Source organism: Lathamus discolor, chromosome 5, assembly GCF_037157495.1.
Source record: "Lathamus discolor isolate bLatDis1 chromosome 5, bLatDis1.hap1, whole genome shotgun sequence".
Classification (NCBI taxonomy): domain Eukaryota; kingdom Metazoa; phylum Chordata; class Aves; order Psittaciformes; family Psittacidae; genus Lathamus; species Lathamus discolor.
Genome location: NC_088888.1, coordinates 8,962,569 through 8,986,069, shown reverse-complemented (window position 1 = coordinate 8,986,069; position 23,501 = coordinate 8,962,569). Strand labels below are relative to the sequence as shown.

General features: G+C 39.0%; 1 protein-coding gene across 10 annotated transcripts in view; it reads right to left on the bottom strand.

The window, feature by feature from the left end:
• The window catches only part of NRXN1 (neurexin 1), a 541,621-nt gene that overhangs the window by 5,265 nt on the left and 512,855 nt on the right, over positions 1–23,501 (bottom strand). For 8 of the 10 annotated variants that reach the window (XM_065679616.1, XM_065679620.1, XM_065679618.1 and 5 more), the window contains one exon: positions 15,101–15,188. In XM_065679616.1, coding sequence (XP_065535688.1) covers positions 15,101–15,188 — 88 coding nt within the window. The remainder of the gene's footprint in view (positions 1–15,100; positions 15,189–23,501) is intronic. The other 2 variants (XM_065679615.1, XM_065679624.1) reach the window with 1 other exon arrangement.

Genomic DNA, 23,501 nt, shown 5'->3' with positions numbered 1-23,501 from the left:
TCCTGGCAGTTATCCCACATAGGCTTAAAGAGGATGACATTTAATTTGGCTGAAAGAACAGAGGTACCACTCAAGAAAACTGTCATTTGTATCAAACAGTATTTAAACTTCTTTTTTTCTTTTTCTTCCCTTCCCCTCTGAACATTCTTAGTTCTTACGAGTTGGTACAACTGGCATTTTCCATGACTACACAAGAGATCCTGAAGTTTCACTTCAGAAGGCTCTAAGGTATTTGCTCATTTCAGGGTCGATACCACCCTGCTAAGAAATGTTTTCTGTGTTAAAGTAGGCAATGAGTGGTTTAGATCCTGTTTCTTCATTGCAGCTATTGTGGAAAATGAAAATTCTTTTACACATGGGGTGTCATTTCACAAGAGACAATGTGCTACTGCAGAACAAAGACTCCTGAGTATTTCCATAGTGAATGAAAATGAGACAAAGTCTTATCTTTCTGTATGTGATTTCAGGAAATTAATTTCTGTCTGAGAACTAGTGGAAGTAACTGAATAAACTCTGTCAATACCTGATGGACCAACAGCTGCTCTTTCTCTTGAAAATAAAGACATTTGGGCCAAATGCCATCAACTAACTTTAGAATTAATGCCTACTAAATGACACTTAACAGCTTGCTCAGAGGATAACATTCTTCCAACACTGCAACCTAAAAAACCATGTAAGGAATACTTTTCAATGTTACCTAAATTCCTGCCTTTCACCTGATGGCATCTTTTTATTTTTAAGAATGTTTTCACAATTATCTCATTTATCCCATCTGTCTGAGGAATATTCAACCACTACATTAATGTTATTTAAACTTACAACGTTTTCAAAGCATCTGTTGTTACATTTGGTTGGTCTTCTGTATATGGAGCAGATCAGCAAGGGAAATTACTTCTTGCTATTTTTCTTCCATTTACATTAAAATAAGCTTTTAACCTAGCAGGGCCTCTCAAGACAAAGGAAGGACGAGGAAATAAGAGGAAAGTTTTACAAAGCACATGGTTTGTGAACATTTTAGGTAGGAAAGGCTAATGGAGCACGTGCTAAAGCAAGTGTCCTATTCTGAGACAGGGAGGAAAAGGCCACTGGGAAAAGGCCAACCTACACTTTTAGGATCTATGTAAATCAATAATCCCCATCTATAATACTGATGAAACAGCTGCCTTCTATTTAAGTAGGGCCTTTATCTGACTAAGACTCCAGTACTGAAGGGGAATTAACCTGTTTGGGTTTTTTTTTCTTCTCCCATGCAAGCCAGGAATTATTGCAAGGGGCAACACTTGACTGCAAGTGAAGATTAAAAGGCTACAGAAATCTTGCTCTTTGCTTCCCAACTCATGTGATGAAGTTTCCTTCACAGCATCTTAATAGCTGAACCAAGCAGAGTCACTGTCACCTGGCACAGCAGCAGAGGCATATCTATGGGTAACTTTGCTACTCGACTGCAGTCTCTGTTAGCATCTGCAGCATCAAAAATACACTAACTTCATCCCAGATAAAATTTCTTACTGTAAATGAAAAGGTGAATGTTTAGATTAAATGTCATAAAAATTACCCCGATTTTTAAGACTAAAAAGCCAATCTAAAAAAACCATCCTGAGACATCTATAGTAAGTTGAGGATGGTTTGATTGGTAACAAGAAAAAAATCATGAAGACTGTAGTTATGCTCAGACCATGCTGTAACACTGAGAGGAATAAAAGTTATCTTGTGGTGCAATGATCCCCTCTTAAAACAACCTCTCTGATGCTCAACTATTCCACCCAACAGTACACAAGCAGCTGTTTTGGACTGTGTCAAAGACCAGCTTCGAAGAGAATGATTTTTAAAAGCCATTTCTAGCACTTGTGAAAAACTTTGCATGAAATAACAGCAACTGAGCACAGTTTTACATTGTGTAATAATGGATTAGAAAGTTATTATTCTTCACTGTATTTCTAAGTGGTTTAAAATTTAGAGGGTAAAATCTGACTATTTGCAGTGCCCAGTTTTCATTAATACTGTGAGAAGAAAATTGGAATTGCAGGCTCCCATGGTGTTCGTGAATTGAAATTAGCAGACTTAAAAACAAAACAAAAAACCCAACAAAAGGACCCCAAACCTGTTTTCTTTATATTTATGACTTCCCACAAACTGTGAATAGGAAATTACTCGTAAGACAAGAATGTTTAACTACTGCATTTGCAATGAAGCATGAAGGCAATTATTTACAGGACATATTAATTTTCACTCTGTGTGCTATCATTTTAGACCTGTTTGTGGTTGACTTTCTGTAGCTTTGTTGGATTCTGGTGAACTAGTTTCTGAGTTCACTGCAATTTCAATGTCTCATTACAATGAACACATCTGAAAACCAAATCTCAGTGCTTCCTCTGCTGAACAGGTGGGATAGATGCAGCCCAACTGCAAAACCAGGATGAGGATCTGCTGTCAACCTGTGCAAGAGGCTAAGCTCAGACCCACCTGGGTCTGAACACAGGGGTATCTCAGCCTGTTTCTTTCCTACCTGGCCTCAAGTGGCTTTTGAAGGGAGGCAAGAACTGTCTCGCCAGCAGATGTCCAGCAATGACCGAGCTGCCATGGGAGGGAAGGAGCATGAAGTGGTTCCATGCTCAGCTACACCTACAGCTCCGTGACAAACTTTCATTACACTTGTAAGAGTCTATATCCAAACCCATGATCCATGTGGATGAACTACCACAAAACTAACTGCATTGCCGAACACACACTCTATGCTCCACGATCATAATGTCATCATGATTCAAAGAACAGGAGCTGAGCCCGTCTGACATAGCCTTGAACACTGCCAGGGATGGGGTGGCCACAGCTTCTCTGGGCACCCTGTGCCAGTGTCTAATTTCAAATGTGTTTAAGAGAAAATTATTAAGATCTTATCTGTTCTTTACCTCCTATAAATTGAAATTTCAAAGGTTCTCAGAAGGAAAGCTAGAATGCATTAAAATACTTCTAAAGGAATGTTAACTAACTTAGCCAGTCATAAAAATAGCCTCACAGTGAAACGCCATCCACAGCTAGAACGGTTGTTTTGCTAAGAAGCTAGACCTTCTCTCTGCACAGAATAGAGTGCTTGTTCCCAAGTGCAATGATCTGCCATATATTGACTTTAAATCATTTAGAAATCCTACCAACTCCTTAGGACTGCAGGTTTTGCAAGTAACATTTTTCTTCTCCTGTGATTGAGAGGTGGAAGGGTTGGTGACTCAATCTTGTTTAAAATGCCAACACAAATCTAGCAGGAGGTAGGTCAGTTGGTAACACAGTGCCAATTGATAGAGCGTACCAAATCAACGGGTTCTATAAGTTAACATGCTCTGTAGAGCTGAGGGGAGTATTTCACACAGTTTAATAAGAAGCTTTTGTGAAAACAATTTCCACAAAACTGAGTTTAATTTTAGCCCAAATGGAAAATGTAAACCCCTTAATGTAAACCCCTTAATGTTTTTAGCAGTCTTCATCACTGTGCTTTTATCCTTTTTATCAGTACATTTTTCACATTTTCAGTTATATTCCTACTCTTTTAGTATTCTTTCCCTCTGAATATTGATCCTTTCTCCTTTTACCTGTTTAGCTGTCCTACCTCTCCCCACTTCTACATTTCTCATTCATTCACCTTTGCACCTCTGCTTTCTTTTCTGCATGAAATAATTTATTATGAAGAAATTTTTACAATAAGGGTGCTGAGGCACTGGCACAGGGTGCCGAGAGAAGCTGTGGCTGCCCCATCCCTGTCAGTGTTCAAGGCCAGGTTGGACAGGGCTTGGAGCAACCTGGATTAGTGGAAGGTGTCCCTGGCACCTGGGGCAGGGGGTTGGAACTGGATGAGCTTTAAGGTCTCTTCCAACCCAAACCACTCCATGATACTATGAAGTAATTTATCCCAGTTTTGTGCATATTCTGGGAAGCCGTTGGTCATTTGTTACTTTGCTTCAGAACTTTTGACTGATCAGCAGAGTCAGTGGGTAGTCTAGGGAAAAAGATTATATGCTTTGGCCAATACAACAGCATAAGAATGGTAAACCACAAATATTACACTATTGATAGCATGTTTTCAAGCTAGAGCTGAGCTGCTCTAACCATTAGGAACCAGTTCAGATGGCTAAACCAGTATCTTTTGCTCAGTTGCCTGCAGCTCTAGCTCCCTGAAGACTCAGATGAACACCAGTGTTATGGCAAGAAAAGGGGAGGGACACTGAAAACATAAATTTTTGATGGCAGCTAACTGTAAGATTAGCTTCATTGTATGAAAAACTTAGCGTTAGTGACAGTGACATTTGGACCCCACTGAACTTAGCAAAAGTTTTGCTACTGAGCTTTGCAGGACCAAGGTTTTATTGCTTGCTATTTTTATCATTATAATCTAATTTTAACCAAAAACCCCTCAAAACCAAAAAAACTTCAAACCACCTAATCTAGGAACCAGTTTTCTGCAAGAGAAAACCAAACTGTAGTTGTGAAGAATGAGGAATCTGGTGTTTTGGCCTGCAGAGCAAAAAATGATTCTTGCTCATGAAATGAGCTGGAGGTGTAGACACCCACATTCATCTTTGCAACAGCGGGTGATTCCCTGACTGTCTTCCTTCACTGAGCAGCTACAACATGAAGAGATAAATGTCTGTGCCTCAGATGTTATATATATGACTTGAATGCTGGAGCTGAAAGCACACTGCATTCAAGTTGCTCTAAATACTGTCATCAAGTCAGATCCATTACTGACAAAGTCAATAATGTGCCCAGGAAAAGAAGGCTTTCAAGACATCCAGAATACAGATGCACACACACTGGATATGTGACCACTACTAATACCAAACTACACCCACTAAGAAAGGCTCAACTACAGCTTGCAGCTACAGTTACACTTAGCCTGAATTGTATTAGAGCCAAGACCATATATGCTTCACAGGCAGTGGGAAGAGAAAAATTAATGGACTTTAGGATTTATATAAGTTACATTCGATGTAATTAATGTTCTTTTTCTCATGATAACAATATTAAAATGATTAAGACTGCCTTGTTTTTCTTTGTTTCTCTCATACTCTGTAACAGAATTCTGGTGTCTCTGATGTTAGCACGAGGAAAAAAGTTAGAGATATCCATAAAGCTTTGTCTTATTTTTGAATATTATTCTTACACTCTTGCTGCTTTCATCTTTCCTTTCATTTATCCCTTTTCTGTAACTTTTCAAAGGGTATGTTCACAACATGTGCTGTATGTAGATCAGAATCTACTGTTTATACCAGCTCATATTAAAAATAAGTCCCAAATCTAGACCACAGCTCCTAACCTCAGGGGAAGTGCTGGTTTTGAAACCTATGGACCAGAATAGCATGTCAACACAGCAGAACAAGGTTTAATTCAGGTCTTTATATAGTCAGGAGGAGATAGCCTAAGGTTAGACTATTTCAGGTACATGCATCCTCATTCATTATAGGTTATTTGTGCCTTGAATTTTTCCTGCTTCCATTTATGATCAATATCCTTGGAGAATACCTAGTTCTCAAACTTGTCAGCTTTCCACTGCCACTGCAGGCTGTCAAATGACTAATCACACACTGAAAAAACTCCAGTGTTTCCACCGTGGTTTAAATTAGGCGGTAGCAAGCAGCTGAAAATTAGCAGCAGTGGTTTTAGTACTAGTTATGCAAGAGGTAATGAAATTCACACTGTACCGATCACTAGAATACACCAGCAAGAAGTTTACTATTTGTCCTTATCTCCTTCGTCTGGCAGTGGGGGGAGCAACCCTGTTCACTACTAACATGGTCATTAGTTGATATAAGTGGATATATTAGTTAATATATACTGCAGCCAGCAAACACCAACTACTTTGTAACACCATTTTAATTGAACTTATTGGGTGTTGCAGATGCTTAGCTAGAAGCACAAGTTTTTTGCACACCTGTAATTCCCCTGTTTGAATGAATGAAAACTGAGCTGCTGAAGACTGCTGGAAGAGACAGCGCTTTGTGTCATATCATTCCGAGAGTCAAAGCACTGCCCTCTGCCCTGTGTCCTGCATGAAGTGCAGCCAGCTTCCCACCTCTTGTAACTGTATTTCCCTGTTTTGAGGTGGCTGCCTCAGATTTCCATCCTTCTGTTTGGTCCTTCCTCCAAACAGTAGCAGAGGTTAAAGCAAAATACTGACAGTAGTCGAAAAATGCAGAAAATAAGTAAATTAGTAAATGTAAAACTGAGGTTTTCAGACACAGTTAGGTAATTTGATGCCTTGAGTGAGGCTTTTGACTGATTAAATAAGGAATTTTGGAGAGGCAGAGGATTTGCTTGCACAGTGGTGAACGAAACAGCTGACTGAATCTGGAGATACATAGAATCCTATGATTCTATGATTCTAAAATCCTAGATTTTAAGGACCTGATTTAACGTCACATTGTTCAGATTTGGTCTGACAGAGCCTTGGCATAAAAGTTGAGCAATATTATGTAAATTCAGGCCTGTATTTCGCCTATAAACTTTTTCATACCTTTACAAAGTATTGTCTGTCTTCTACCATGTCCATAAAAACAAGGATGATAAACAGTTCTGAAGAAAACATGGGGGTTTTACCACAAAAAGAGGAAATTCAATGCATATGCATTACAAAGAGACAAGAAATAGTTTTGGTATTGCTAGTATCCACATTACAGTAAGCAAGAAAATATATACACTAGATGTAGCAGTTCAAACCAGAATGAAGTGCAGCTCAAGGAACACAGCAGGCTTGCATTAATCAAGGCACCAACAGCACATTGTCTAATTTCAAAGTAGAACAACTCATTTATTTACGCCAATAATCTATGTACAGTCTTGATTCTAAGTGTACGCTTGATTCAAAAGACCCATTTTTAGGATTACACCCTTTAATATAGGATTTTTAAGCATACTGCCATGAAAATTAAGGGAACCTGTTCCAGATTCAGACAGCTATTTACTTCACCATTGTGCAAGCAAATTCCCTGCCCTTCTAAAATTCCTTATTTAACCAGTAAAAAAGCCTCATTCAAGGCAGCAAATTACTTAACTGATTCCAAAAACCTCAGTTTTATTATTACTAATTTATTTATTTTCTGCATTTTTCAACCAATGTCAGTGTGTGAAATCCACCTGTGGAATATGTTTTAAGAGTCCACATAATTTTCATTTCGCTTCACTTAATTGGTTTCAGTAAATCTAATGTTTACAGAATAACCTAAAAACCAAATTAATCTCTTAGGATGCAGTAATCTGTCCTAATTGACAGGTCAGTGCTGGTTTTCTTACAGAACACAGGTAGAGATCTGACTTGGCATGAAAGATGGATGGACAGACGGACAGACTAAAGGAAGGAAGGAAGGAAGCAAGCAACAAAGAAAAAGAAAGAAAGGGAAGAAAGCAAATAAATAAATGAAAAGAAAGATTATTGGTATCTAAATGAATGAATGTTACTACTTTATCTATTGAAATATACACATTCAAATATCCTTCATGACAGTTCAAAAATATGTGTGTGTATATGAACACAGACTGGTTTGGGTTTGAAGGGTTCTTAAAGCTCATCCAGTTCCAACCCCCTGCCACAGGCAGAGACACTTTCCACTAGAGCAGGTTGCTCCAAGCCCCGTCCAACCTGGCCTTGAACACTGCCTGGGATGGAGCAACCACAACTTCTCTGGGCACCCTGTGCCAGGGCCTCAGCACCCTCACAGGGAAGAACTTCTACCTAATGTCTAACTTGAATTTCCTTCCTGTCAGCCTAAAGCCATTAAGCCAAATTTACTCATTTTATAAACAGTATTTTATTCACAACATGTGAAACTCATTTTACGAACAATAATTCAAGGAAAATGGGGGCTATAGGGATGCTGGGGATGGACTATTCATTAGGGACTGTAGTGATAGGACAAGGGGTAACGTGTTAAAATTTAAACAGGGGAAGTTTAGATTGGTTATAAGGAAGAAGTTCTTTACTGTGAGGGTGATGAGGCACTGGAAAGGGTTGCTCAGGGAAGTTGTGAATGCTCCATCCCTGGCAGTGTTCAAGGCCAGGTTGGACAAAGCCTTGGGTGAGATGGTTTAGTGGGAGGTGCCCCTGCCCATGGCAGGGGGGTTGGAACTTGATGATCTTAAGTTCCTTTCCAACCCTAACTATTCTATGATTCTGTGATTACTCACAGCTCCTGAAGGAGTGGCCCATGAAAGAAGGCTCCATTATTTTTCTTTACTTTAAAGATGTAAAACACCACTTGTGATTCAGTTCTGAAGGTATTTATAAGCAAAGCTGAAGCACATGATCCTGCTGTGATAACAAGTCTAGGATGTGAATGCAGAGAAGCAAACCAGGGACTCCACTCATTCACAAATACATACGATGATATGTGTCATATTCCACTGACTTCAGTGGAACTCCCTAGATATTTCAGTGCTTGTCTGCATCATGGACAATAAAATGCCCACAGATATTGTGTCCTTGTATTCAGGTGTAGAAGTGATATGTTAGTCAGAGGCCAGTGTAAAAAATCCAGCTCCCCAGTTTTCACCTATATTCTGCTTTTTGATAATGTTGGTTTCAGTGTGCCTGCATTAGCCTGTGCTGTCATCTCTAGGCTGCACTGAACCTCTCTTTGAATTATGTATGTTTGGCACTTAAAAAGCATGCATAGCTAACAATAGCTGCATTTGTCTTAGAGTGTGCTTAAAGAATAAACTTTGAAATCTTTTCATGTCAGTCCTAAATCCCCCATAGCAGTTGAGGTTACACAAAGAAAGGATGTATAAGAGTCTGAACACCACCACTACCATTAAAATCACACAGAATGCGTCTGAGGAGTCCAAATGGACTAAACTATTGAAAAATTATTTGTCAGAGTGAAAGAAAGCCTTTCTTCTCAGCATGTTATCGTTCTCAGCTGCTCCTAACACTGGGAATGTATGAACATCACTAGGACTGGCTGGTAAGCTACAGTTCTACTCAGTATTCCCATGTTCCAATGGGCTGGCCAAGCAGTGCTGGCACAATGGAACAATTATAATCTTAAACATCATTTTCTTACATAATTTAGGAAAAAAAATTCCTTTTTTTGATCAAATCCAAGTGAGAAATGCCATCTTTGTGATTCACAGAGACAGCCACTAAGAGCTCAGTCTGTCAGCAAAACAGTGGCTCAGCTCACAATAAAGTGATTTGGAAAAAGGTAACATTTGCATTCTGTTGCTTTGCGGGGGGGGGGGAGGGGGGCGGGCTTTATGATTTATGAAAAGAGGCAATAACCTTAACTCTTTTAACTTCAATTATAGGAAAATAATCTCAACCTGAAGCCTCTCAGTTCTGTTATGTGTAGACATGGTAAGTGCTAACATTTAGAAAGTTTGTAAATAAAGTGTAATTTTCACCCTGTAGTAGCTCATACAGACACGTCTGTATGTATTTCAGCTAAGCATTTTAAAAGGCTGATTCAAGACAAACCAGCAATCTTACTAGAACTGGAAATGCATATAGAGCTACAGGATAATTGAACTGAGGCACAAATATTCCCTTTATGGCTCGAACCATAACAAACCCAGTAGACCTATGAACTAACTGTAATTTTATTTTTCTTTGTTTCAGCTCCTTGCACAATGAATTCCATGTAGTGCATTAAACAGGGCACTTGCAGCGATGTATGAATTATAGGAGTCACTTTACCTCCTACTGCAATGTTATCTTGCTGCCAGATGCACCAGGAATACAGTGCAGTAATTTGTGGCAGCGAAAGAAGAGCAAAACTTCTAATAAGAAGCATAAATCATTTGCAGTATGTATTTCACAGCTCTGCCATTAGGAAAAAAGGTATCAGTGCTGGGACCAAACCTAAACCATCACAAAGAATTTGAGAAGGTATGGTTCCTAGCCATCTGCATTTGTCCAGTACATGTTATCACACAGCAGGAAGCAGTCTGCATGCAAGCCCCATACTGTTCTGCTCACAGGACAAAGCCTTCCCCAAAGCAGTGATTCTTAAGATGTGTAAGAGTAGTGGCTTGTCTGCTCTCATTGGCTATACTGGCTCCAGAGAAGTCTGACCATCGCCAGCTGGTTTTCTGTGATGCAATGAGCCTGACCAAAATGTGGGAAAAGTAGCACATGCTCAAAGATCAGCCCACAAGCACCTATCTAATTATTGGTCCTTACTTAGTAAAGCAGGAAAATAACTGATCCCATTCCTCTCTCAGAATCAAGAACAGGGCTAAGAGAGGTAACCAATGCTACAGATGGTAGGCATCATTGGACTCTGTCCTCAGTATTCTTATCCTGTTTGCCTACAGAACAAGTACAGGACAAGATCTGATACCAGTCAAACAGTCTTGGGAAGTGGAACCCAAGAGCTGCCAGACAAACGCTGATCAAGAGATGATGAAGTATTTTCTTTGGTTACAACATGAATTTCTGTTGGTAAAAAGACACTTGTTTGAACCTGAAAAAAATTTGTTTCTACAAGACCTATTTTTTGCTTTGAAGGTTGCCTTCTGCTGAAACTTCCAAGACCAGTGACCATCCTGGTTTTAAGACTGCCAAAACCTCTACCCATCCCATTTCTTCTGGGGCTGTCAAGAATGGTTTTCATCCTAATTTCTAACTGAAGCCTTCGCTGAGTCCTGTGTTTGAGAAGGACTTGTTTGGATATCATTTTTCATACTTGTCTACAGAATGAAAGGTTTTTATCTCCTCTATGACATGAAGCTGAGGAAACATGAATTGTTATTTAATTATAATTATCATCATAGAATCATAGATCAGTTTGGGTTGGAAAGGATGTTAACAGGACACCTAGTCCAACCCCCTGCAACAAGCAGGAACATATTCAACACAACATTACCCTTTGTGTTGTTTTTAGTATTTAGAGTAGGAGAGGGGAATGTGGAGAGACTGTGAAAGCAATATGTGCTGCCTTACTATACAAAACAGAATGCAAACAAAATATGTTGACTAAGTTTTGCATGCTAATAAATTTGTTACGACTTCATCCAATTATGGCACATTTAGCAGTTTGTATACCACAATGAAATCTGCAATTATCTTTTTTGTGACTTTATGTTCCAGACAAGTTGATGGGATTGCTGCTTAGCAGCTCCTAATCTGGTCTACGGCTTTATGTCCCATATGAAATTTGCTGCAAATTGCATCTTTCCATTTATTATTTAGAAGACAGGTGCAGAGAAAGCAAAGCTGGTGGTGGCAGACCAAGACTTGTTAGCCACTACAAAAATATTTATCCTAGAAAAGAAGCCCTACTTTAAGCATAAATCTCACTAATCAGTAAAATCTAGATAATCAGTATTTTCTGTGATATAGAAGTTTACCATATTCAAACTATTTCATAGAATGGTTTCAGTTGGAATGAACCTTAAAGCTCATCCAGTTCCAACCCCCTGCCATGGATAGGGACACCATCCACTAGACCAGGTTCTCCAAGCCCCATCCAACCTGTTTGTTGAACAGGCTTTCATTTTGAGCTGAGAACTTTGGTAGAAATAGGAGTATTATGGGAAATCATCATGGAAATGTATAGCTATGACTGTCAATAAAACTGAATGGGCTCTAGCCATCACTTAAATGTATTCCTGCTAGAAAAATGTTGACCTGAGAGCCCTGAGAGCATCATCTCTTGTGCTGGGGTGGATCTCTTTGCTGACTGATCACTAGGCAGCAAGAGAAGGAATCTAGCAGGATTGAGAAGACCAAAAAGACTATGGCCTCTCAAGTGAAAGCATAATAATAACGTGGTCCTAATCATCATATATTCTGCCTCCTAGAAGATCTGTTAGGAAACACAAGCTTCACTAGCATTAGTGTGGGTGTTGAGTAGCTGTGGAGAAGCAACTCTAGTTTGTGAAAGAAGTTAATGGGAAAAAGCTGAACTGAACCATGGGAAGAATTTAAATGAAGGGATGTATCCTTTTGTAGCTCTTATCCCAAATGAAAACAAAATCATTAATCTGTCACTGCCAATAATATCATGAGTTCTTTCCCATAAGTTCCAGCCTACCTTAGGAGTAGCTCAGCTCCACATGGAGACTGCAGTATTACTGGGATGGAGCACTGCCTACTGAACTATTAATGGAAAAAGCTTATTCATAAGACCAAGTGACTCTGACTAAACCAGCTTACAGAGAAATAGACATGCTAAAAGTTATGACTTCAGTAACCCCTTTGGCTCATGTTGTTTCACATATGAGAGAAGAACAAGGCCAATGAAGAGCAAGATTAATAGCTTTTAAGAGTTGAGAGTGGGAGGACAAGTGACATTTTGATGTGTAGAATGACAGATAAAACGATTCAGACAATTGGGATTATGAAGAACTTAATTCCTGTGCCAATCCATACTTTTGTTAAAAGGCAACTGCAGTTGGGATCCAAGAAATGAAACCATCCTCAAAGAAAAATGAGAAGCGTAGCTGAGTGTATGATAAAATAAACCAGGAAAGCTGAAGACCAGGTTGTAAAGCTAATGGCAGTGCTCTGCAGGAAGACTAGCATCCACACTCCTCTTCTGGACCATAGTTTGGACAGAAATGGTAACCTGTCAGAAAGCCTTATTTCACCCCCCCATTCCTGCCCCTATCAGCTACATGACTGTGCATGGCTCCAGGACTACCTGAGCACTGCAGCCCCAGAGGTGAAGCTGAAAACATCCTCAGGGAAGAATTATTCTGGAATTACATTAGCTTTAGGCAAGCTGTAAGGCTGAGACAACACAAAAACATTTCTAATACAAGAGCTGCATTCTCACAGGGTGTGGGAAATGTTTTAGTGCCACGTAACTAATCCAACCTAGTTGAAGATGTCCTTGTGCACTGCAGCGGGTCGGACTAGATGACCTTTGAAGGTCTCTTCCAACCCAAACTATTCTGTGAGCTAATGTATTGCTTTACAATTACCTTATGAAATAAAGTAAAATTATCTAATGCCAATTTATCTACTGAACAGCACTGCCCAAGTTAACTAAAATATGGAAGCAACTGGCATAAATGAACTCAGAGCCATGGGAGCTACTGCACTGACTCACACTGGACAACAGTCTTGTTAAACTCACAAAGTTGAAAATGAGAAGGAAAAAGCAGAAAAATATATCCTGGAAATTCATTTTCAAACTTTCAAAAAATGAATTCTTATCACAATTCTTAAATATTTTGATCATGATGTGTGGGACTTCTGCAAGTGAAATGTCTTTCTCAGAGATATAGGAACGTGTAAGGTGGGTGTGGGTGTACCTGCTGCTGCTCAGTTTTAGGAATGGTCATTCCATCTCATGGCATTTTGAAAACTGATCTGAAATCCTCTGACTGGAAAGCAAAAGAAACTAACCCCATCAAATCTATGAATACCCTAGCTTCTGGAAGAGCTCAAATGCCACCCCGCAGGTCCATCGAACACTGAGACAAGACATAAATATCTCTGGTTTTATTTAAATCTAAATAAATAATTTTTGCATATGTGTATTAGGCTGTGTGGCTTGAAAAAGGAACCATGCATCCATACTTGAAGCAAAATTTCATTTATCTTAAGGTTATGTAGATACATCTCCTGCCCCAGGTTTGGCTGTTGTACTAAGATGGCTCTTAGTTGTGATTGGCATTAATATACTAGCCTCAAATTTCTTCTCAGAATTCTCAGATCTGCACTTGAACTAAAGATGTTACTGCACAACAGACTGATCTTAATTCTTTTACTATTAGGTATTACTGAAAGTACTGAAGATTACCAAATGACCTAAACCAACTGACAGCAGGTGTACTACCAATAGCATAGAACTCAAGAAAATGAAGAAAAACTGAGAGATACATGGTGCCACAAACTGTTCACTCAGAAAAGGTGAAAGCTAACCCAAGCCAGCAAAGAAAGCAGGAGTAATTAATGGGATTATCTGGGATTCTTTTACAGGTTATACAGCAACATATTTCCTCAGATTGCTATTACCAAGTTTTGCATTTAGAATCATAGAATCATAGAATAGTTAGGGTTGGAAAGGACCTCAAGATCATCTAGTTCCAACCCCCCTGCCATGGGCAGGGACACCTCACACTAATCCATCTCACCCAAGGCTTCGTCCAACCTGGCCTTGAACACTGCCAGGGATGGAGCATTCACAACCTCCCTGGGCAACCTATTCCAGTGCCTCACCACCCATTTATTTTACATCTATGATAAACATCCAGAGTTTTAGAATGCTTTATGGCATTTCATTGAATATAAAGGTAACTAGGACATAATATCACAGAGAAGAATTAGTATCAAATCTCCATTATTCAGTGGAAGTAGTGAAGACATGGCTGAAACGCCACAAAGATTTTGTTCCGCGGAAAATACTAGAATGTCAAAATGTTTCATCTCTCATCAGAACTAAAGCACATACTCCAAACAGTCTGTGCTTGGAACACAATAAAACGTACAAAAATTTGAAATTTGAGACTGGTGCAGTTTATGTCTATATGGTATTTCATACCATAAACAGTAATTCAAAGTGACCTCTACTGGCATTATATGACATTTGAAATATGGTACTTTTATCTCATCTGGGGGGAAATACTTAAGGCACAAACAATCCCTGCACTGGCACTGGTGAAGCCACACCTCAAATCCTGTGCTCAGTTCTGGGCCCCTCACTACAGGAGAGACATTGAGGTGCTGGAGTGGTCCAGATAAGGGCAACAGAACTGGTGAAGGGCCTGGAGCACAAGTGTGATGATCAAGTTGGACTTGATGATCTTAAAAGTCTTTTCCAACCAGGCTGATTCTATGATTCTATGATGAATCATATCTTTCTCTCAAATGAAGCTGTCCCCTCTTTATCACAACAACACAGTTGCAGGAGCCCTAGCATGCCCCTCCCAGTCCAGCCCCTGGTGCTGGGTCAAGCTATAACCTTGCTTAGATCATGACTATTGATGTACTCCCACTGTCTTTGAAAAACATAGAGCAAACTCTCCCTTTCTGCTGACATTGCCACATGCAGAAAGATCCCAATTCAACTTCTCCCTGCTATTCCAGAAAGGCCTATCTTGCTAGATGGGACTCTGGGGGACTGGAGCATGCAAATATGAAATAAAAGTAATAAAAAAGTTGACTAACCTAACCCACCTGAGCTTGGCTCACAGGGATCAATGTCCTCATCATCACTAGGACATTCAGCTGAGGCCACCAGGATGTCATCTGTGGTCTGCAAAGAAAATAAAAGTCAAATATTTTAATGAATGAACATGTAAGATTCTCCCTGGCATTTCTTTTATTGCTCAGATATATGCAAAGCGCAGAACATTCCAGATTTCATATGTAATGCCCCAGTGACACTCTCCAGCTCCGTATTAATGGACTTCGCTTTCCAATTCACACTTGTCAGTTTTCAGAACTATATTAGATATCCAGTGCAGACACTTAAACATGTTAATATTTTCTTGTAATAAGAAGAGAAGGTAGAAGGATAGATTATGTACATTGGGGCTGCTGATCTTCCCTCTTTATCTCTAGTATCTCTGCTATGATACTGATGAAAACACTGAGAGCACTAAAAAAACCCCTCAAAATACTGAGCTGCCTGAAGCTGTTAAAACTGTCAGAAATAAAGTGAGGTTTTCTCCAGTAATTGCATTTGCTTTCTCAGATGTAGAGCTAAAAAAAGGGAAAAGAAGCAAATATGACTCTCATTGAGCTGAAAACTATCTAATGAAAAGAAATTCAAGGCAAGAAAACAGTAATAAATACATGCAGTGTTAGAAAGTATCATCCGATTTTCCTAAATAAGAACTATTGCCCAAGTGCTGTGCTTGGGTCCAAGGGGTTCTAGGAACATCTGTCCAAATGAGCTTGGACAGCTTTTTGTGTAAAGAAATCAAATAAATCAAGACAAAAGAGATAAACCAGGGGATGAATGATACAACATGCCTTAAAGAAAATAAACTGGGGATTCCTATCTATGGTTTCTTACAGTGCAAGAACAAGCAATATCCAGTGAAACACTGGGACAATCTATCTGTACCCCACAAAATGAAATACCTTTTGTTCAAGCCACCCCTGAGAACAGTCATTTGGAAATGTGGTATGAATACCCACAGTTATTAAGGGAAGTAATAGCAGAGAAATATAAACTGTCATGTTCGTGGCCATTTCTCAAGCAATTACTAATGACGTTATGAAGAAACTTTTCCTATAGGCAAGACATTTCATAACTGTCCATTTCAAGCTTTTGTTCACCTCACTGAAGGAAATACACAGAGAGAATAAAAAGGCTGCAACTGAAAGACAAGTAGCGTGGAAAAAACTGTTCTTGGATTCCTATATGATACATATGCCAGTGAGGAGATACAACCCATTTAGGTGTATATGAAATGTTATTTTTAATTTTGTTCCTCCATGAGTACAGAGGAGGAAATACATCAAATTTTTCCTTCATCAGTTTAAGTCTGAATATGTAAACCACATTTTTCTGTGCAGTAGAGCCAAAGCCTAACCAATGTTGTTTATCATTATTACTCTAACTGAAGTTTTAAAGCAAAGCATTTTACAGTAATAAGCTTTACTTTGTCATGCTTCAAGAATATTAATGAACATATGCTTTCAGCACTTGTGTGAAGTAGGAAAATGATACGGGGACACATTCATTAATATGTGAGGCAGAACAAAGAAAAGCCTATTATAATAACATTTTACTGGTAGAAGACTGAGGCATCAGAGAAAGAAGTAACTTGCTGAAGGTAACCAAAAAGGCTATAGACAACAGCTACGTTCTGTCATAGTCTGATGTCATAATCACAAAAATTATCTTTCTTTAGAGAAGAAAAAAAATTATAGCTGGGGGAAACCACTCTAAAAGTCTGTAAAGATGCCAAAATTAGCTGGCAGATTTGCAATCAGAGTTAAAAATACCAAGAAAAGGTGCTCAAGTTGTTTATTCTATCTGCCATATAGAAGAACAGAGTTATAACAACAGCCAGCTGCAAACATCCTCTTGAATTTCTAATACCCATTTTCTTTTTGCCAGAATACAGCCATTTAAGTTTGAAAATCAGTATCTTAGTCTCTTTGTGGGAAAGCACCTAGGTTTTTTCCTAAAGAAAAAATAAGTAACCAGGTAACCAATAAAGCCTGCACATAGAGAAAAATAACTTTATACTGTAAACCCCACAACTAATAAGTGTAAAAAAAGATATCATGCATCTCCCAAACAGTTTCAATGTACTCAGTAAAACCACAGTGTCATATTTTTCCTTCTGCCCATAACACTGGAGAAGACTATACTTTTATGACCTGCAGCCAGAAGTCTGAGCCTTTACCAATTGATCACTGAAGAACTGTACACAAATACCACTTAACAGAGAGGATCACATACATACGTATAGTCATAGCAAGAAATGACGGTCTGTGAGATCTACTGGTCTAACAGGAATTTTTTAAAGGGTGCTTTGGTGCATACACGGATGAACGACCCTGATGCGAACTGAGGTGAAATGATCAGTTCGATTTATACAATTATTGCAGTGTCCATGATTATTCTTGATACAGGATAGTATGGTCAGAGGTTGCTTTAAGTAACTCTACTTTTGTGCAGTTTGCAGGGTATTAAGAATTACCAGAAAATAACTATGGGAAAATCATACTTTAAGTACCTTAACGTATGAGAGGTACTTTGCTCAGTCACTTATAAGAGGGAGTGTCAAAACTGTCTTTTGTAAAGTGACACTAATTCCAATCTATGCAAAGAGTATTCACACTTCTACAAGAACAAAGGGATGTTCTTGACTGATAAAAGTGCAAGTATATTATGAGTATGGAAATGAAAAGTTATCTTAAATAAATGTGAATATAGCACATCAAGAAAGACCTCATTAATGTCTGAGAGTATTAAAGGAAATAATGTATGTTTCAAAGTCAACAGTAGCTATGAAACTAATCTTGTGGCAAGCAATAAATCAAGTATCAGTATCTGAATAGGAAGGGAAGCTGTAAAGATGATGTGAAAAATATGTCAGGAAGAATTCCAGTGTAAGTATGAATAATTAACAGATGTGTCACAACCTCCCCTTATCCCCCCTTTCTCTAACTCCAAATATCTCTTTCCCTCTACTCATACATATTTTAATCAGAAAAAAGGCAAAGGAGCTGTGAAAGGCAAATGAGATGGCAATGACCAAGCTAAAATGAAAGACATTGGACTGCTTAGCACAATTTAAAATAGGATTAAGAATTAGCTAAAACTCTAGAGAATATGAAGAATCCATAAATTACAGGAATACTATGGGCTAGCTACCGGAGTTCTTTCTCCCAAAGAATTTGGACTGATGGGAATTTACCTCAACGGAGAGCAGCATTTAGACAAAAGGATCTCAGACAGCCATGGGGTACAGATAAATAATGCAAGGTAAAGTAATATGTTTTACTGACTGCACATTGTCTTTTCCTCATGCTTTTTAATTTGGATGGGAAGATTTAAACCGAATCAGTTCTCCTAAGTGAATTGCAATTGTTGCTAGCACTATGGCTAATTTACAGGAGACTGCTTCGAGCATTCTCATTAATCAAAGATTTAAAAGTCAGTGGAAAATCCCTTATTTACAGAGAGAGCCTAATAGGATAATATCCAACTGGTATCATCCTAACACACGATTGGATTAGAGTGTCTCTTGGGTGAGTTGTTCAAATTCATTTAAGTAGCGATACTCTAGTTATAACAGATTAAAAAAAAAGGATATTAAAATAGCAGATGTACAACCTGGAAGGACAGGCAGAATTTCCTTTGATTGCATCTTCTTTTCTCTGCTTATTTTCAGAGCTTTTCTGATTCATTCTGCAGATGTGGTTGTACGACTTAAAATGCAGCCCACTGTAATATGTGGCATCTTAAAAAGTTGGACATCTGTTCACATTTCAGAAGGAGGTTGAAAAAGCTTACAATTAATGTGCCATATAAAAAATAGACCTAAAAATAATCACATTTTGTAAAGCTAGAAGTCACTGCATCATGTCATTCCCGACAGTTATTCAAGGATACAACCCTTGCTTACATCAGTCAGGTCTGCTTGCAAAAATAAAGACTTTAGGATTTGTCTCTTAGCCAAGACAGAGTTTAAAATACCACCAATCTGCCACCTTGCCTGAGGAAGGAAATGGTGACTATTTCAAGAAAGCTCCTGGCCAGATCAAAAAATGATGCTCTAGTCATGGCTTAAACACAGTGACAGTCTGTAGCTATGGATAAATATCAAGCTGCCTCAAAGGTTACTACCATGGGTAAAAAACTGGTGGCACTGATTATGGTTGTGCCTTTCTAACAGTGCTCTTTGAATGCTATGTCATTAAAAATAGTAACTGCAAATGAATAAACAATATGGGAGAGTAACTTTTTTTTGATTATTCAGTTTTTGCATGACTGGGCATAAAGACATACCCTCTTATTTGGGTTTTATGTATGAAGCCTCTTGTACCTGAGGGTACCAAAGAAATATGATCTAAAAATTAAATCAGCAATCTGAATTGTGCATTCATTAAGAGTATAATGGATCCTGCATATTTTCTCCTGTAGTATTCCACCAGCTCTCCTTTAAATCATAGCACCCTACAGCTACTCTGAATATAGTTTATTCCTTTCTTGTTCAATAATATACTTTATCCCATGAGAACTGCAAGTAAATCCAAATTACACAATAGTTAAAAACTAACAGTCCTAAATTATTATATGAATTATAAACAGCATAACCACTTGAGACTACAGATTAAATTATTTTAGATGAGAACTTCAATTGTGTAATCAAAACTATTCTTATTTATTTGTAGAGCTTTGGCACTTAACGGTATCAGCCAGGCACTGTTGTGCTGGTGCTAAAGGCAGTGGGAAGGAAAAGGCTCTGCTCTGAGGAGCCTACAGTTTGATTTCAGACCAGATGCAACGAGTGTGAGAGAGGGAAGCAGAGGGTGAGGAGGGTCAGATGAGGATGCTATTAGTGGTTACGTAGGCTCTGATCTAGTGAATTCTCCAAAATAATGCTCCAAGACAGCAGGAAGGAAGGTCAGGAAGACAGAAGGCAGAGAAAAGCCAGTCAGGATCCCAAGACTAGCCAAGGAGATGCTGGGAACAGATGGTGCCTGGAGGCTCTCCGAGGAAACTCAGTGTATTTAAAACCCTGTCCGGACAGGGACGACGCAGGAAGAGGCAGGCAGCACTACAAGCCTGATGGTTAAGTCACAGGAGGATAGAGCATGCTTGTGTTAAGAGGGGATGTAACAAAGAAAGTGTGAAATTCATGGTAAGGTCACACGAGCAAAGTTGATGAGGTGATAAAGGGGGATGGCCAGATACAAGGGAAGTGGTATCAACAGATCTGATTATGTGAAGATTAATGGGTTAAGAATTTAATGAATGTTATTAGCAAATGAATGTCTGAAAACATATGTTCAGATTGAAGACTAGGAAATTAAACCTCCAATTCTACTTTCCCCTTTTCTGAAATGTTTGGTTATCATCTCTGCTTGCATTACTTCATTCATCCTCCTGAAAAAAAATAAAAGCTTACTCAAATACTTGCCACTTGGTTCAGAAAGAATCAGCTACAACTGGTATTTAAACACAGAGGGCTGCTTCAGCTTAGCAGAAGGAGATATAGCCAGAGCCATGGTATAAAAAAAAGGGTTTGGAAAAACAGCAGATACACACTCCTGTCTTCTTCATTAGCTGTGGCAAACCTTGCTTTAAAGATGCTGTTCATGCCACGCTCACAGAAGGGAGCTTAGAGCAGTCAGTTTGTACTTTTGCACTGGACACACCAACTTCCGAGGCAGGGAGAGATTTTCCCAAAACCCAATCCCTCGCATATATTCCTTTCCCCACCACCATTTTTCTTTTAAAGGGAGGAATAAAGTAACCTAAACCAATGGGAATGCTGGCAGTAACCAAGAGAGCGTGAAAAATCACAGAGGAGTTCATGTGGAAAAAAATCAAATTTCATTTGGGGGGACAGGATTAACTGCAGAATTTTCTAGCCAAGACTCTGCAATTTATATTTGATTTTCTGTGTGTGAAACAGATCTCTATGACTGGTTATAGACAAAGTTGTAGAAAGAAACTCAAATATGTCACATTAACCAGCTGTACCCTTCAGCTAGCTTCTTCCAGCTGTTAATAACCTCCCATTGCATGAGGCAGTTTGCTGAGAAAGATGCTATAGTGATCTAGCAGGAATAGCAGCTCTAGATGACATGCTGCTTGGACAACTGCCTCTGAAGTTGTATTTAACCTGCCACAGGTCAAGCAAGTACATGTGCATCAAATACTGCTCGTCCACCCACAAACAAAAGGCATTTTATCATCTCCATCCTACTGAAAACTGTTATTGCTGGGCACAGATACTAAAATGCTAATATTTCAAGCACATAGACAATATTTATTAACTGCTGACATATTATTACCCTGTAATGTGAAAATACAGTAACTGAAAATTGAAACACTTCCTCAAAACTGGCTCTCAGCTAATTAGTACCATCATGTTGTTTCTTGAATCGGTCAGCGTTTGACACTGGGCTCAGAAACCTTTAGTACATAATAACCAAACACAATAAGAAATTATACTCTGAGGTGCCAGTAAAAAGCTCAAGATGATGCCTCAGCACCCTGCAAGCCACCTCCAGCCCCTGTCCCCAAATCTCAGCAGTGATGGGAAGACAGATGCCCCACACAGCAAAGCAGAATAACCTCAGTTCTGGCCTCCACCTCTCTACATAAACTACACAAATTCTATCTTTCCCTGTAACAACCTTAAAATCCACAGTATTATTTCCATGCAGAACAGCATTTGTATTACTTCTCCAGCTCCCCTCCTTCTCCTCCCAAACATCTAAATTCTCATGGGCAAAATTACTACAAGTAGTAGAAATATATTTGAGAAAAGGATTTATAGTACAATAATGTCAACAAAACTGCATGGCTTTCCTTTAAGCTCCAAATTGGAAGCTAATTACTTTGGTCAAAGTCTTAGAGCCATTTGTCTCAACTGGTAAAAAACAGAAGCAAAGCTGAGAAAATCCACATGCTGGCAAAGCTACAGCTTCTTACCTGGACAGCTAGCCAGCAGCACTCTGCATTCATCTTCAAAAGTAAATGCATTACTAATTAAAAATAAGGAAATAATCCAAATCTTTTCCTAATCAGGTCATGCCCCTTACCTCCCACAACAGATAAATAATGCTAGTTTCACAGATATAGGCCAAAACCAAATCCTGTGTTCATTTTATCCATGAATATAACTTTTTTTTGTCCCCTTGTAAAACTTCTTGGGAGCTGCTCTCTGGAAATTTTTTCCTCCCTGTTTCCTTCCCTTGTTGGCAACTAATTAAACACATGCATCTCCATGAATATATTTTCAAGTGGCCACTCTTCCTTATTTCAAGGCCTCGCAAGGAGATATATAACACCACACTCACTGCATACACCCAGGGCTATTTTGGACTTCCCTTCTTGAAACAAGCTGATCCCACACTAGGCGTGGTTCTTGGAAGCAAAGCAAGCAGCAACCACACAGTGAGAGAGTATCAAGGATGGCAGTTACCATTTCTCAGTTCTTGGCAGGAGGAAGGAGGTTTAAGATATAGCACAGGGTTTGGTATTTATAAAGGAAACTACTGATGTTTACCATGAACATTAGACTAATGCTTCAAACCCATGCTGGCTGCAATGAAGGGTGAACTGTTCATCTTTCACACCCTTCATATCAAGGCCTGCTCCTGTCAGAAAAACCCAATGGCATGTGCTGCATGAGGAGTCACGTCAGCATCGTGCACATTTTCCTTTGAGAAAGACCTAAATTTGTTTTGAAATGCCAGAGGAATGGACCAGCATTTGAGTTCCTTCCTCAAAATAGTAGAACACGGTCCATCCTTGGCAGTGTTCAAGGCCAGGTTGGACAGGGCTTGGAGCAACCTGCTCTAGTGGAAGGTGTCCCTGCCCATGGCAGGGGGTTGGAACTGGATGATCTTAAAATCCTTTCCAACCCAAACCATTCTATGTTTCTATTCTAACATACATAGAAAGTAGATATTGATATGCCAGCAAAGAAATCACTGGCACCTAATTGCCTAATGCCTAGTATATTATTTATCCTGTGCCATTTGTTAAAGCTGTCATGGCTTGGATGAAGAATGAATTAATCATCACATTATTTCTCTCTCATCTAACTTTTAGATTCACAGTGGTGTAACATTTCTGCTTCCAGAAATAATTTTTTGGGGTAATTTTCATTCTGCAGTTACAACTCCTTCTGTCATAGTTCATACTGATCCAAAGAAGCTGTGCTGTGACTCTTTCAACTTACCTTTTTTCACACTTTTTTCCCCTCAGATAACTAAAATAGGTTGAAAACAAGGGATAGGTAACCTGTGAACTCTTTAAAAGTCATTTGTGCTTTCTTTCTGAGACTCTCTTCAGAACATCCATGTTCTTCTCTCATAAACACCATACTTCATTACAGACTAACAAAAATACAGTACAATT